The sequence below is a fragment of the Vidua macroura genome, chromosome 2 (assembly GCF_024509145.1).
Source record: "Vidua macroura isolate BioBank_ID:100142 chromosome 2, ASM2450914v1, whole genome shotgun sequence".
Taxonomy (NCBI): domain Eukaryota; kingdom Metazoa; phylum Chordata; class Aves; order Passeriformes; family Viduidae; genus Vidua; species Vidua macroura.
In genome coordinates, this window is record NC_071572.1 from 21,546,149 (window position 1) to 21,561,225 (window position 15,077).

General features: G+C 36.2%; 1 protein-coding gene across 1 annotated transcript in view; it reads right to left on the minus strand.

Moving 5' to 3' along the window:
- The window catches only part of STS (steroid sulfatase), a 97,870-nt gene that overhangs the window by 59,295 nt on the left and 23,498 nt on the right, over positions 1 to 15,077 (minus strand). Inside the window, exons 5-6 of the mRNA XM_053971062.1 lie at positions 14,201 to 14,624; positions 4,524 to 4,660 (exon numbers count right to left, since the gene is read on the minus strand). Of these exons, the coding sequence (XP_053827037.1) occupies positions 4,524 to 4,660; positions 14,201 to 14,624 (561 nt within the window). The remainder of the gene's footprint in view (positions 1 to 4,523; positions 4,661 to 14,200; positions 14,625 to 15,077) is intronic.

A 15,077-nucleotide genomic window follows, 5' to 3' on the forward strand; every position in this document is an offset into this window, starting at 1 on the left:
ACCTTTTCTATAGTCCCCCTTTATATATTGAAAGGCAGCAATAACCCTGGAACATTTCCCTCCCTGAGCTAAACAATCTCAGCTCTCCAAGCTCCCCAACCTCAGCTCTTCCAGCCTTTCTTCAGAGATTGTTTCCAGACCTCTGACCATTTCTGTGGCTTTCCTCTGGACCTGGATGCATTACTCCAGGTGGGGTCACACTAGAGAAGAGCAGAGGAGGACAGCTTCAGAGTTCCTTTGTTCCTCTACACTGACTTTTAAAAGTTGTATTTGATTTTGTTTCAAATATGATTTGACTTAGTAAACAGATTTTTTTTTTTTTGTTTTCTCCAGAATCTCACAGAATCACAGAATGATTGATGTTGGAAGGGATCTCGGGAGGCTACCCTGCCCAAGCCTGCTGCTTAAACAAGGGCCACTTGGAGCACTGGACCATCTCCACACTTCACCACCCCTGTGGCAACCTGTGTTAGTGTGTGATCATCCTCAGAGTAAAAAAGTTTTTCCTGATGTTCAGAGTAAACCTCACATGTTTCAATTTGTGCCCATTTCTTCTTGCCACTGGGCAAAAATGAGAAGAGCCTGGGCCCGTTCTCTTTGCACCCTTTCTTCAGGTATTTATATAGGACAGTAAGATACTCTCTTCTCCAGGCTGAATAGAGCTTCAGCCCCAGCTCTCCCAGGTTTTTCTCTTAAAAAATGCTTTAGTCTTTCTTTCAGTAGCTCTCTATCCCTCTGGTACTGGGAACATATTGAGCTATGCTCTCCCTATAAAATTCTGTAAAACATTTTAAGATATTTAAAATGAAAGTTAAATGTAAGGTGCTTTGAGATTTATTTCCCTTCCCTTCCCTTCCCTTCCCAATAACTAGTATCAGATGACTTGTAATATTTTCTTATAATATTAACTTGATCCTAAGACAGGGCAAAAGATCACGGGAGAGGGGCAGTTAAGGTTTTTCAGCTTGCAGGACATTCATATAATAAAGACATCCAGACAAGGCCCCCACTTTACAGTTACCCAGCCTGTGACAGACTGCAATTTCTGAGATTTTTTTACATCTAAGCCTTTCAGCTGGGATTATCCTACAAAGGAAGAAAACCTGATATCTAGTTCTGCTGCTGCTAACAAAATAATAACCAGCCATTTGCAAAAGTTGTGTTGGATTAGTGTCTTCACACAGCTTGCATGCAAGTCTACAGGGGGCTCCAAAACTCTTTGCAGTGATCTGTTTTGGATTAAATTACTGTAATGCAATTTAGATCAAAAACAATTTCTGAGCATATCCATTTTTCTTCCTATACTCAATCAGGAATGAAGGAATCAAAGAAGGGAATAGAGGAAGGAAGAAAAGGATGATAGTGCATTCACTGATTCATTCATCATTTATTTTTCCATTTTTAGACTGTAAGATTATTTCATCTGCTCTCATATGAATTATAATTAATAGCATTAATTGTAGCTCAGACTACATTGAAAGAAAATTAATGTTATTAGCCGGAGAATAATTTTCTAAGGCATGTCACATGCAGTGACATTATAACTGTGAATGCTTTCAACATTAGATTCTGTTATACACACATCAGTATGAAAAAGCAATAGACATACATGGTCCCAAAGCTTATCAAGAGGCTTTGTATTTTGGATTTTTGACGTGGATTGTAATTATACTCTTCAGTATTGGTTTAACAAGTCACAAACATGAAATATTAAAAGAAGTATTTTATTAATGTGTCTTTTGGGCTTTTCTCCTCCTAGTATGACTATTGCCTTACAATTGAATAATTATCCAATTTGGTATTGATTCTTAATAAATAAACAAATGAAAATGGAACTGTTTTGTATTTAGAATTTTGAGTCTTGAGTGTACTTTTCCATCTTACAAGAAAAGCTTTTGCTTTCTCTCTTGAAAATGGCACCTAAAGTCTTTCTGATTCCATCTGATCTCTCAAATGAGGAATAATATTTCAGCTGCATTCCATTGTTCAGTCTTTATATCTTCTTCATCACTGGTACCTGGTAGTATTTCTACTTGCAACTTCTACTCCCTTTCTACTCCTTTTTTAAGTCATCCACAAGGGTCTTCTACAACATGTCTCAGTCAGCAGAAAGCACTGTAAATTTCTTTTAGAACTCAGTGAAAGCTGGTGTATTTTTCTTACCAAAGGTCAAAGATTTCTGACGTTGTTCTATAATGTAGTTTTGAATACACTCATGTTTTCTTCGTGTGCTGTGTTGTCTTTACTTAGAAAGTCTTGCAGCATAGTGTTATATCTGGGCTTTATTGTTCTTACTGCTTTTGCAAGTTACATTCATCTATGCATAAATACTAATTTCTGTAAAGTGAATGATAAAACCTCCATTTCTGAAAAGCTCACAGTATTCACTTTTTCATCTTTTCTAGACAATTTTTTTTTTAAATTTTTCTACTGTAGCATCTTCAGAGGCATTTCCAAGAACATACTGGTTACTGATATAAGCAGTACAGTGAATCAATCTACTTTCTCTGACATAGCTGATGCATTAAAACTGGACTTTTCAGTGGAGGTTAATGGAAATAAGTACTCCCTTCAACTGAAAAAAAAGAAAAGCTATATTATTTTTCCAGATTCATTTCAAAATGACAGCCATGACTTTTATTTTTTTCATCACACTAATAATGGAGGAGAAAGTAGCAGAGGAACTAAACACATTTTCTACATCCTGGAGCAAATATGCCATCTCTCATCAACAAGATCTTACAAGACATGACCAAAACTGAAAAAAACCAAACCAACTGAAAAGAACCCCCGTTACTTTTATACTAGTAAATGACAGTTGTGGATCTGTGGGTCTGTCCCTGATGTACCTGTAATAAACAGGAAATACCTGAAGAATCTTGTGTATCTTCTCTAAATTTGTTCTAATTTCCCATATTATCACCATTAGACTTGTATCTCTGATTTAACCCAAGCTTTTTAAATAGCATGTTTCTGTCCTACAGTTGGTTTATTTGACACATCTCCTAAGAGCCTGTGGTCATTCTGGAAAAGAGCAGTGTTTTTCAACCTGTTACCACCTCTGCATCACTAAATAGCCTGAAACAGCAGCATGTCAGCTACCCTGCTTTTCAACTTGCTGTTTAAACCCTAGAGACACTCTCTGAGGCAGCAAGGAAACAGCAAAATGTAATGGCAGCAGCAAATAACCAATTAGGCTGGAATAAGGTAAATATTGCACAACAGAAAAAGAAACAGGAAATCAAACACAGAGAGTAAAATCAGCTAATGCCCAGTAGATTGCTACAGTGGGGATGCAAACAGAAATTATAACACATGTATTCTTTTATCTAATGCAAGTACCCAATTGACCAAATGCTGGTGGCCACTGATAGACATGGTAAAGATTCAGGGTTGATAGAACTGGAATAAAACAAAACCTGCTGTCTCTTTACAAAACATGATTTAAAAAAGACTATTGTTCTGTTATGTCCTACATTGAAAACCCTTCCTAAGCACATTATAGTTTCCCACAACAGTTCTCCCCACTCCTGTAAATACTGCAATAAGTACATTACAAATCTCTAAGTATGCCTTTTGCCCACTGTTTCTGCAACTAGAATTCTTGATGCAAAATATGCAAAGAATACATGTTCAACTGCACATGCTGGCATAATTTATGTATGCACCAAAGCTAAATAACTGTTTATAGCAATTTCGTCAGAAAGCTTTCTTGAAGAAAGACAATTTGCATTGACTTGTACTGGCAAGAGAATCAACATGGGGTATACAGGAAGGAAGACCATAAAGTCATCTTTAGCACCTACAATACTGCTATTCTGTGATTATTTACAAATATGAACTTTTACTTGTTTTCCCAGGTGATTATCTGTGGAATCAGAGAAACACTTCTATACATCTAGAGATACAGGAAGCCTGTTGAAAGATTTAAGGAACAAGTCCTCTCCAGCCTCAGAGAGAATGGAAGGCTCTGAAAGGCAAATTCTTTTTTTTTTGGACTATTCTTCATAAACAGAAGTGGACCTCATCTTAATTTCAGTAATTCAGAGAACTCACTGAAATAATTAGCAAATTAGTTTTGCCAACAGTGCATATTATAGACCTAATTTGAAAATATTTTGATTCTGATATCATATGGTAACTTTTAAAAATAATAGATTGTTTTATAAGGATAATCTGAATAGGCCAGATGCATTCAGAAGCTCAGAGGGTTAGATTTAACTACTCAGCTTCGAAAGTCCACAGTTAGACGTCCACATCTCTGCTAAGTCCATACTGTATAGACCACCTTCACAGTCAAAGAAGGGAACTGCTTTTGTAGGACACAACAAATTTGGCAATAAAGTAGATATTGCAAAATCTCTGATTATTGTGCTTTCTAAATGACTATTTCTTTCCCCTAAGTATAAAGGACAAGTTTGACAGATATACTATAGACACAAATTGCTGGTCTCAATTTGGTGAACATGAACACAAGTCGTCAAGAATTCCTTCCACTGCTGTTAGAAGCATATGTAACATACCTACACTCCAGTCCATTTCCTCCACTGCATCACCATATAAACCATGCTTGCTCTTTCCTTTGAAATTTTCTGAAGCATATAGAGCAGTATGAACATGAAGATAAGACAGGACAAGAAGAAAAGGTGTATCAGTGCTCCTGGAAAACAAAACAAAACCACAAACCCTTAGTGTATCTTATAATAAGATTTCTACAAATAAATATTTCTGCAATAGAGTTAAAAAAAAAAGGCTCCCTGTTCCCCCTCAAAAAAACAAACACCAAAACAAAAAAAAAAAAAGGTGAAAAGAAATACTGTAATTGATTACAGGATAATTCTGAATAAACAGACTCAGTAAAAATGCCACTCTTTTACTGAATTGAAAGCAAAAATAAATTACAAAATCTATCTAAGTACTATTTGCGATATATATTGAAAAAGGACTTGCTGTTTAAATGCAGGAATCTAGCAGTTTCTGAATACAAACACCTCTCCACATTTTACAAGTATATTTTTAAAAACCTGAATACAATTTCTGTTCAAAAACATACCCTCAGCACTACATATCCATGTGAAACACAATTTCCTTCCTCACAAAGTCATGTGGAAGCTGATCAACTAAACTGTTATGGCGACCTGGGTCTTTATTCTGGACTAAGGTATATGACCAAATCTATTTTCTTTTAAAGCTCTGTATGTGCATGCATGTGACTCTACATAACCTCAAAGTCACACTAATATAAACATTTTTGTTTTCAGAGTAATGAACAGTCTCCATTGTCTTCTATTTCCTAAACAGATACAAAAGAAAGAGTGCAATAAATAGACTCTCTGTAAATTTTGCTGTTCATGTGATCTGTCTAAACGATATTTATGATCAATTCCAGCAGGCTGTGAAAGCACAGCTCAAACAAGTACTTCTCCTTATGCATTATTTATACTACTTCACTTAAAATTGTGCCATACTTGCCAAATTTACTGCTATATGCTCTAACAGCACTTGCAGTACATTACATATATTGTAAATATCAGCTGAACCACAAAAGCGCTACCCACAAAACTTGTCTGAATCTCACCCTAAAGCACCTGGCTAATTGCAGACTACTTTTAGCTTATCATATTTTCCCTCACCAAGCTGTGGTGGATAATACCTGTGATTCACATCAACATCAAATGGAGACCGTGTATTTCCTCAAGCAGTTGGTTCATCCACCCTTTAAAGAGTGGAGCCCCAAGACAGGCATGATCATAAAAAACACTTTAAAATTAACAAAAAAATCACAACATCTAGAACTTGAAAACAAAGTTTTTTAGTAGAAGATATTAATCTGATATCAATATTCAAATCAAACTGATTTCCTCTTAAAGAAAAATAATTAAGTTTAATCTAGTATATTTATGATCCATTTTTCCTCTCTCCTTGGTTGAATCTGTTTTTACAAGTTGTATGGTTAAAGTTCTTTTTCTACTGGCATCTGCAGTAGTAGATATAACACAGAATGGGAAATTTCTATCTATATTACTCACTTGATAAGTGTGTTTCTGATGGGGATTTTTTCTTCATAAAAAAATTCTCATTTTTTAGGAGACCCAGAAGAAAAACAACATTCTTCATGTGGAAAATTAATAAAAAAATATTTCTATTCTCTTACAAACATTTGTGCATCAATCCTGTATTACTTTTTAATATAAAGTACTGATCCAAAAAATTTAAGACATGTTTTTCATAAAAGATACACTTTCTACTAAGTTGTTTGTTATTATCTGAAAGGTCATATATGTAAGAAATTTACACAATTTTAGCAACAAATAACAAGATATCCCTGAATCAATTAAAAAGACTGAAAATGTCACATATTGATGCAAAAAAAAAGACATATACTTAAAAGTTACTTATTTAATATATATATAAATGTAATACTGACCTTTCACTAGAGAACTTTACTGCAAGGCAGATGATTTTTGTTTTACAACTTGTATTTTTTAATGCCTGGGATTATTGTAGATTTTTTCCTTAAACACAGTTCACTGAACTGACATTAATATACAAATTCTAGGGTAAAACACCACAAAAAATATTTTGTACTTTTAACACTGCAGGCTATATTTAGTTTTCATGCAAACTACCTTGTTCTAATGCCATAGAGACACTGCATTCTCATAACTGCCTACTTGCTTTGCTAAAAGTATCAATAGCTTCCATTACAAATGTTATATTCAAGACATAATAATTCAAGTTTATTTTGTTTGTTGAACTTAGAAAGATCTAACTTTCATGAAGAGACATCAAATCAATGATTGATATGGAAGGTCACTACATCATTCTCTTTTTCCAACTAAAATTGACAGCTTTTGATTGACAGCTTGCTGTCGGGTAGAAAAGTGTCTCACCTATTAATACTCTATAAAAGATCAGAGGCAGCTATTTATGTCCTGCCAAAACACTTTGAAGAGAATCATGACTAAATACCTTTACTCTGACCTTGAAAATGGAATGACAATACCAGCTAGTAGGCAGGAGAGAAATTTGACAATAACAGCTTAACTCCTGAACCACTTCAAAAAACAGCTCTTTCAAAAATGCATTTCCACTATCTTTTACACAGCCCAAACACAGAGAATCTCCTTTTCAAAAGATTTGAGATTCTTTATCATTACATGAGTCACACAGTTTTTTCAATTTATTGAGTAGCTAGAGAGATTACATACATCTGACATAAGATATTCTTCAGGGTGTTTTTAATGGATCTTGAAAACATCTTAAAGCATCACATTGCTGGTGACTCGTCTGCATTCCAAAGTACTGGGTTCTTCTTTTTTATAGTGAGGTGTCTTTAAACTATTCAAGGATTCATCTCAGGCTTGAGCTGTAAAAAACAGCTTTAAAGTGCATGAGAGAGCAATTAAAACTAATCTGACTTTGTGCTTCCAACACAAGTCTTTTAACTTTTTCCTGCAAAACTGCTGTAAATGCTTGCTGCTTTGAAAACTCTTTGGGCAATTGTTTGCTTTTCTATGCAGTTAAGTGCCACAGCTGACACATGGCAGAGAAGGAACATCACCCAGAGGTGCCTGGACAAGCTCAGGAGTTTGGCCCATGAGAATTTAATGAATTTCAACAAGGCCAGGTGCAAAGGCCTGCACCTGAGTCATGTCAATCCCAAGCACAAATGCAGGCTGGATGAAGAATGGACTGGGAGCAAATCTGAGAAGGACTTGGGGGTATTGGTTGACAAGAAGATCCATATTAGCTGGCAAAATATGTGCTTGCAGCCCATAAAGCCAACTGTATCCCAGGCCTCAACAAAACCAGCATGACCAGCAGGTAATCCTTGAACACTTCCAGGGATGGGGCATCTGCAACTGCTCTACCTGTTCCAGGGCTTCACAGCCCTTGGAGTAATAAATTTCTTCATAACACCTCATCTAAACCTGCCCCCTTTCAGTTTAAAACTATCACCTGTCACTATCTGTCCTTATAAAAATTCCCTCTCCCTCCTTTTAAAAGCCTCCTCAAGGTACAAGTGAGGTCTCTCTTGAGCCTTCTTTTCTCCAAGCTAAACAATTTCAGCTTTTTCAGCCTGTCATCATAGAAAAGGAGTTTCATCCCATTGATCATCTCGATTGTCCTCTGGACCCACTGTAAGAGGTCCACATCTTTCTTGTGCTGAGCACCTCACACCTAGATGCAGTACTCTAGGTGAAGCAACACTGCGTCAACACAAGCAGAGAGAAACATAACATTTCCTTTCCAGTAATTTTCCTTTTACTAAAAAAAGTTCTTATTCAGTATCCCCCCAATGGATAAATTAATTAGTGTTTATTCCCCATGCCTCCTCTACTTCCAGATTAGATCACCAGTAAGACACTGCTCTTTGTGATAGCATTGGATGAATGCACTGGATTAAATCTTCTTGTTCCTGCAGGAGGAAAAGCTAAATTTTGGCTTAGTTGTACTGAAGCAGGACTGTTTTACATGCTGGATTTTGTTTTGTTCTGACTGTTAACAGTGCTTAAATTCTTGTTAGTCTGAATGAATTTATGGATGAATGTTTCTGTCCTATCTTTTAAAATACACACCTTCAAACACAGATGTCATACTTTCAATTGTTTTCAAAATCAGAAAGAGAACTCCAGACCACTGGGGGATAACTTATAAGAACCATAAAAGGTGTTAAAATGTAACAGAGAGAGGGGGGGAAATGTAAATATATAGAAAATCTGACTCCTTCTAGTAGATATTAAAAGTAGAATTTGTTACCACTGTATCTGCATTTTTTGATATAATGCTTCTTTGCCAATAGACAAGATGCTTCTACTTTTCCAATTTCATGCCTTCATTGCTTCCTTTAAATACTTAAGGTAAACAACTCACATATGTGTTTTTATTTCCTTTCTAGATAACCTTTTTTCTCCCTCTCCTGAAGAATTTTTGTAAGCATGGAGAAAAAAAAAATATCATCTAGTACAAATTAAACTCATTACTAAACCCTCTCATCCACAAAGCTTTGGAGTCCAGTATACAGATCTACTTCTGTTTCAGAAGCGTTCCATTGACCAGTCTGCCACTCACTGCAGAACTAGTGAGGACCCTAATCATTCTTAAATGATCTAAAGATTTCGCAAAGCCCTATATGAACCCACACCTTCTTCCTGTTACCTTCTTGTTCAAAAGGCATTATCAGAGATCTGAGAGAAAAGGCATGAAGATCCAGTAGAGTTGCTACAGCTTATAAATTACTACATTTTTTAATATATGTGCATATATACATTATATGTATACAGAGATACATACATTCTTCTCTATAATTTTTATTTTGCTGTAAACTATAAGGTATATTCTTGTAGGATTCATAAAAGCATTGGATTTGAGAACTGTAACCCCAGTACAACATGAGAACTGCTAGATCTTAAGACCTAGTGATATGTGGAAAAACTCTAAAGCACAGTCTGCTACGGTAGATAACAGATTCTCCAAATTCAACTTCACCACAGCTTTTAAATATAACCATGTTAGTATTTAAATACTGTTTTCCAGAAACTAGATTTCATTAGACTTTTAAAAAATATTATTATTACTTGTGATCAGGTATAGAAATTTCTCTGAGAGGTATTCTGTATCACGGAGTGGTATTTTTGTGTTGCTAATTTCTGATACGCTAGAAAACAGAACCTGGCATATTGCAACATTGGATATTCTGTGCAGCTGGTCACTGAAAAGCATGCTGAAAATGTATGAGTGACAACCACACTGAATTTAACATTAAATAAGTAGCATCCATTTGACTTTCAACTACATTCTAATACCAAGAGAGCATTCTGTTAGGTTTACGACATGTAAACACATTTCTTCTCAGGAAAAAGCAATTAGAATTAACATACACAGACAGAGCTGACCTGCTCCCTTACAATTAGGGTAAGCAACTAAACTACTACCCGTTTTCACACACCAGATCCGACACTTGTAATTGCATACATTCTTCAGTGCCATCTCTGGGCATTGAATTTTGTATTTGCTCTCTTTCAGTCTATTAAAGAACAAACAAAAATTGTAATATGCATGCACAGGACTAAGGAAGGCAAAATACAACACCACCTTTCCATAAACCAGACCAAAGTAAGCACAACAGCACATGGCTGTATGCTATGAAGACATTATAATACTTTAAAAATACAAATTCTAATTATTATATAGAATCACAGGCCAAAATCAGCCATGCAGCAGTTTGAGGTAGTAGTTCTGGAAGATCTCTCTCCTTATTTTGCTAGGAATCACAAACTCTCATTTTGTGGTCTCTGTGCCCAAACATCCTCCAGCCACCACAGCACCCACCAGTCTTTGTTCACAGAGAGCAGATCCAGCAGGGCCCCTCCTCAGGCTGTTTCACTCACCAGCTACGTCAGGAAGTTGTCTTCCATATATTCCAAGAACCACTTAAACAGTTTCCTGTCCACTGCACCGCATTTCCAGCTCTGGTAAGCTGAAGTCCCCCACATGAACAAAGGCCAGGAATTGAGAGACTTCTCCCAGCTGCTAAGAGAATATTTTGTCTTCCTCTTCATCCTGTCTGGTTGGTTCATGACATACTCCCACCTTGGTATCTACCTTGTTGGCCTATCTCCTGATTCTTACCCATAAACACTCAAACTTATCAGTACCATAATTAAGCTTTGGGTAATCAAAACACTCCTTAATATAAAGGTCTAGCCCATAGCCTCTCCTTCCTTGCCTATTCCTTCTGAAGAATTAGATGTTTATACAAGTCACAAAACTGAAAATTACTGAGAAACAGCTAGAAAAGAGAATGTCTGAAAGTCCATCACCTGAACTCTGAAGAACTTCTAGAGGTAATAAACTTCTAGAGGAATAGGTAAATAAACTTATATAGATAAAACATGGGAAAATTAATATATATTCATATACATTGCATATAAATATAGCATTGAAAAAGCTGTATAGAAATATCAGTGCTGATGAAGATTGGAGCTTCATCACATATTTATTGTATAGTTATTTAACCAACTAAAAGACACATGATACCTGATGATTTTTCGTTTGATGATTAAATGTGTATTCAGACCCAGGTAAGGTGAAAGCTTGAATTCTTTAACTTCAGGATTGTTTGCACTCAGGTATAATTGTAGACAAGGATTAACAGTGTACATGACTGAGTTTGCTGTTTAATGTGTCAGCTAAAGGAAAGGAGACTGTGTGACAAATTCAGTGTTCAAACATGTGGCTAAAGGGCTGAAAGAACTGGAATGACAAGAATGCTGTTAAGCACTGTGACTTTCAAAAACCTTGTGGCCCTTCACTTCTGCAACCTGGTTACCTCTCAGTGGTCATTCACCTACAAACGACCAAAGTCAGTGGATTAGTCATAAAAGCAATGGTCTACTGGTGCTCTGGAATTAATAGGTATGAACTCTATCATGTCAGAACTAGTGTGTCAAAGCAAATATTGGTTTTGTTGCTCACACTACTACATCGGGCAGATCAGTTCAGTGAATATTAATCCAATTAGTCATATCCCCAGGAGTAAGATTTATGATTATATACTTTGCATGTGCATTCATTAAAGGGCACAGTTAAGATTGCTCAAATGCTCTAATTGCTTCTCAATACTTTAACATGTTTGGATATTCTCTAATATAACATTGACTATGAAGAGTCTGGGTTATAATTCTCACTGTAATTGCAGCACCCCTGTAACAAAGTTTGTTGTAAATTATGAATATGTGCTATTAACCTTGACTTCAATTTAACATCAGTGTTGTCTGAAAACTACACTGACATTTGGGGCCAAGTGCCTAAATGATGTAAAACCACTTACCTCTAGCTGCGTCAACAAAGCTATGCTGACTTAGATTATACATTATTTTGTCAGCTCTAAACACTGGGGTCAAAAAACAACACTAATCTACATGGTAACACTGTGCACATGCACATTATACATATTAATACAGTTAAAAGAGTTACTAGATTTCTACCATCGATTTCCATCTTGAACTCACCTATTTTGAGGCAACCATTTTATTGTCATGGCATTGAATTTAGTGAAACATTCATAGATACCCAAAACTACAGGCACTTTATATACTTGTAAACAGTGGAAGAATATACCAACATATAGTTAATGTACTTGAGAGTCTTTTGAAATCACCAAACACTTGGTCATTAAGCATGTAATCTCTCAACAATTTTCAAATGTGTTTGTTCGTGTGTTTATATTGCATCTTTATATCTATCCCCATCACCAGGAGGAAATAAAGATAGTTTAGTTAATTTATAAATACTTATGAAAATGTTGATTGTTGGGAAGACTTACTCATTTAAGGTAATTTGTTATTAAAACCATTTTTTCAGTATAATGTATAGAAACGGCCACATCAAATATTCATAAGGATGGAAATGATAAAAAATTGCAGTATGAGATCAAGATTTTAGATAAATATTTTTTCTTGCTAACAGCTAGAAGCAGCTGCACTGTACAGTCATTAAGTCTACAAAATTTAGCTGCAGATTTGTGGTACGTGTTTTCATCCAGCAGTGACACCATTTGCATGTATTCACAGAAACTAATGCTACATACTTTAAAGACTAGTAAGTCATGGACATAGAATAGAAATTCAGGATAATAGTAATTATATATCTTAGAATATGATTTTACCTTGATTTAGTATTTTTAAAAATGCTGCAAATTGTGTCAAAAGTGGTGGAGAATAATACATACACATATTTTTTACCAGAAGTTAAATTGATTAAATTTTTTTTCTGTAAATATATTGATTTCTATTTTAGAACATACAAATGTATACTTTTTTGACTTAATCCCATTAAGAGCCCTTTGATGACAAATACAGCAAAGCAACTGCCTTAGCAAAAATGAACCATGACTTGGGTTTTGTAGACCCAATATACAGGTCGCCCAATGTGATGGCTATTAAAAACAGTTTTCAAAACACTTGTTTGTTTCACAGCATCACAGAATACAGAATGGGTAAAGTTGGAAGGTACAACAGTGGGATCATCTGGTCCAACCTCCCTCAGGGTCATCCAAGAGACCATGGCACAGGATTATGTCCAAACAGTTCTTAAATATTTCCAGTGAGGGAGACTACAAAATCCCTCTGGCTAACTATTCCAGGGCACTGTCACTGCACAGGAAAGAAGTTTGTTCTCATATTCAGCTGGAACTTCCTGTGCACCAGTTTCTGCCCATTGCTTCTTGTCCTACTGCTTGGCATTACTGAGCAGAGCCTGGCTCTGTTCTCTTGACACTTCCCTGCAAATACTTATGTACAGTGACACGGTTTTCTCTCAGCTGTCTCTTCTTGAGGCTAAACAGACCCAGATACCTCAGCTTTTCCTCATAAGAGAGATGATTCAGTCCCTTAATCAACCTTATTGCCCTCTGCTGGACCTGCTCCAGGAGCTCTGCATCTCTCTTGTCCTCAGGATCCCAGAGCTGGACGCAACATTTAAGATGCGGCCTCACCAGGGCTGAGCAGAGGGGCAGGATCATCTCCCTGCTGGCAATGTTCTCCCTAATGCACCCCAGAATCTCATTGGCCTTCTTAGCCCCTAGGACACACTGCTGGCTCATGGACAGCTTGTTGTCCACCAGCAGCCCCAGGTCCTTCTCCACAGAGCTGCTTTCCAGCAGGTCACTCCCAGCCTGTCCTGGTGCCTGGAGTTATTCTGTCCCAGGTGCAGAAGCCAGCACCCTGATTTCTGAAAATCAAATATTTTCAAAATTACAAATATAAAAGTGTAATAAAAGTGGAGTCATCTAAAATGCCAGTATCTTAAAAAATTAGCCATTTGAATGCCTTTTAATATTTGCATCAACTCAATGATGAAGAACATCTCTCCATTCCAGAAAAGTAATGAAATATGACTCCGCATTGTGCTTTCACAAAGTTAAGTCACACCACAAAAGATTTTTCATACTTCAAGTAACACAAAATTCTTAAGAATAAAACATTTCCCTTTTTATACAGAAATGAATAACATACCTGATAGGAGGAAACCAAACAGTCATTCCTACCAAGAAGATTAACTTCAGTCATCTTTTAAAGGAAAAGAAAATTACAATCATATATAATGACATATTCCTTGTGTCCACCAGCTCATTTTCAGAAGCACTGTCATTATGAGATGCCAATGTTAACTTACAACACAGTTAGAAACCTACCTTTCAATAAACCGCATGGCTTCTTTTGTCAGCCTCTGAGTAAGGTTCTTATAGGACAGTGGCTGCTGGATAATCTGATGGTCCCTCATTAAAAAACAGTTTAGTTGTCGAAAATGATAGAAGAAAAAAATCAAAACCACAAGTGAAATTGTGATTATTAACAAGAAGTAACCCAATGCTTGGCAGGGTACTTTGAGAAGACCGATGTACTGCACTACTACCAAAGACACGAGGGCGATTCCAGTGATTTGGATTGGGATGACAAGGTCTTTCTGAACTCCTTTTAAAAATACACTGCCTTGGCCAGGTTTGCAGTCTCTAAAATTGGTCACAGGAAGGCCATAAAAGTAATCAAATCCATGACTGAGGGGGTGGTGACAGAAGTCATTACTGCTTTCACAGTTCATCCCAAGATGCCACTTTCCTAAAAAGAGAGAAGGACAGGGAGTATTTTTGTAGTTAAATGATCAAACTTACTTTTAATGTGCATTATTTCAAACATGAAAACATCACTATCTGATTGATATCCCCCTGCTCCCAGAATTTACTGTGTGGATCCCTTTTTTCTATTTTGTGCCTCCATCAAAGATGTTTTTTCATGCCTCCCTCTTCATCACTTAGAAATAGCTTAACATGGCTGCTGCTGAAGACCATTAAATTCTGAGTGGGCTAGCAGGTCATTGAAGAACAACAGAGTCCTGACAGTTAACTTTGGAAATTAAGTATGTGCAGTTGTCATAAGAAAATACTGTTTTGTAGCAGCTACTGATTGAAGAGGAAGAACAAATATGGAAGTACAAAATATCTTTTTCTGAATTTTTTTCTGGCAAATAATTTGACTAGTCAAAAAAAAAAAGACATAGAATAAGAAAACAGT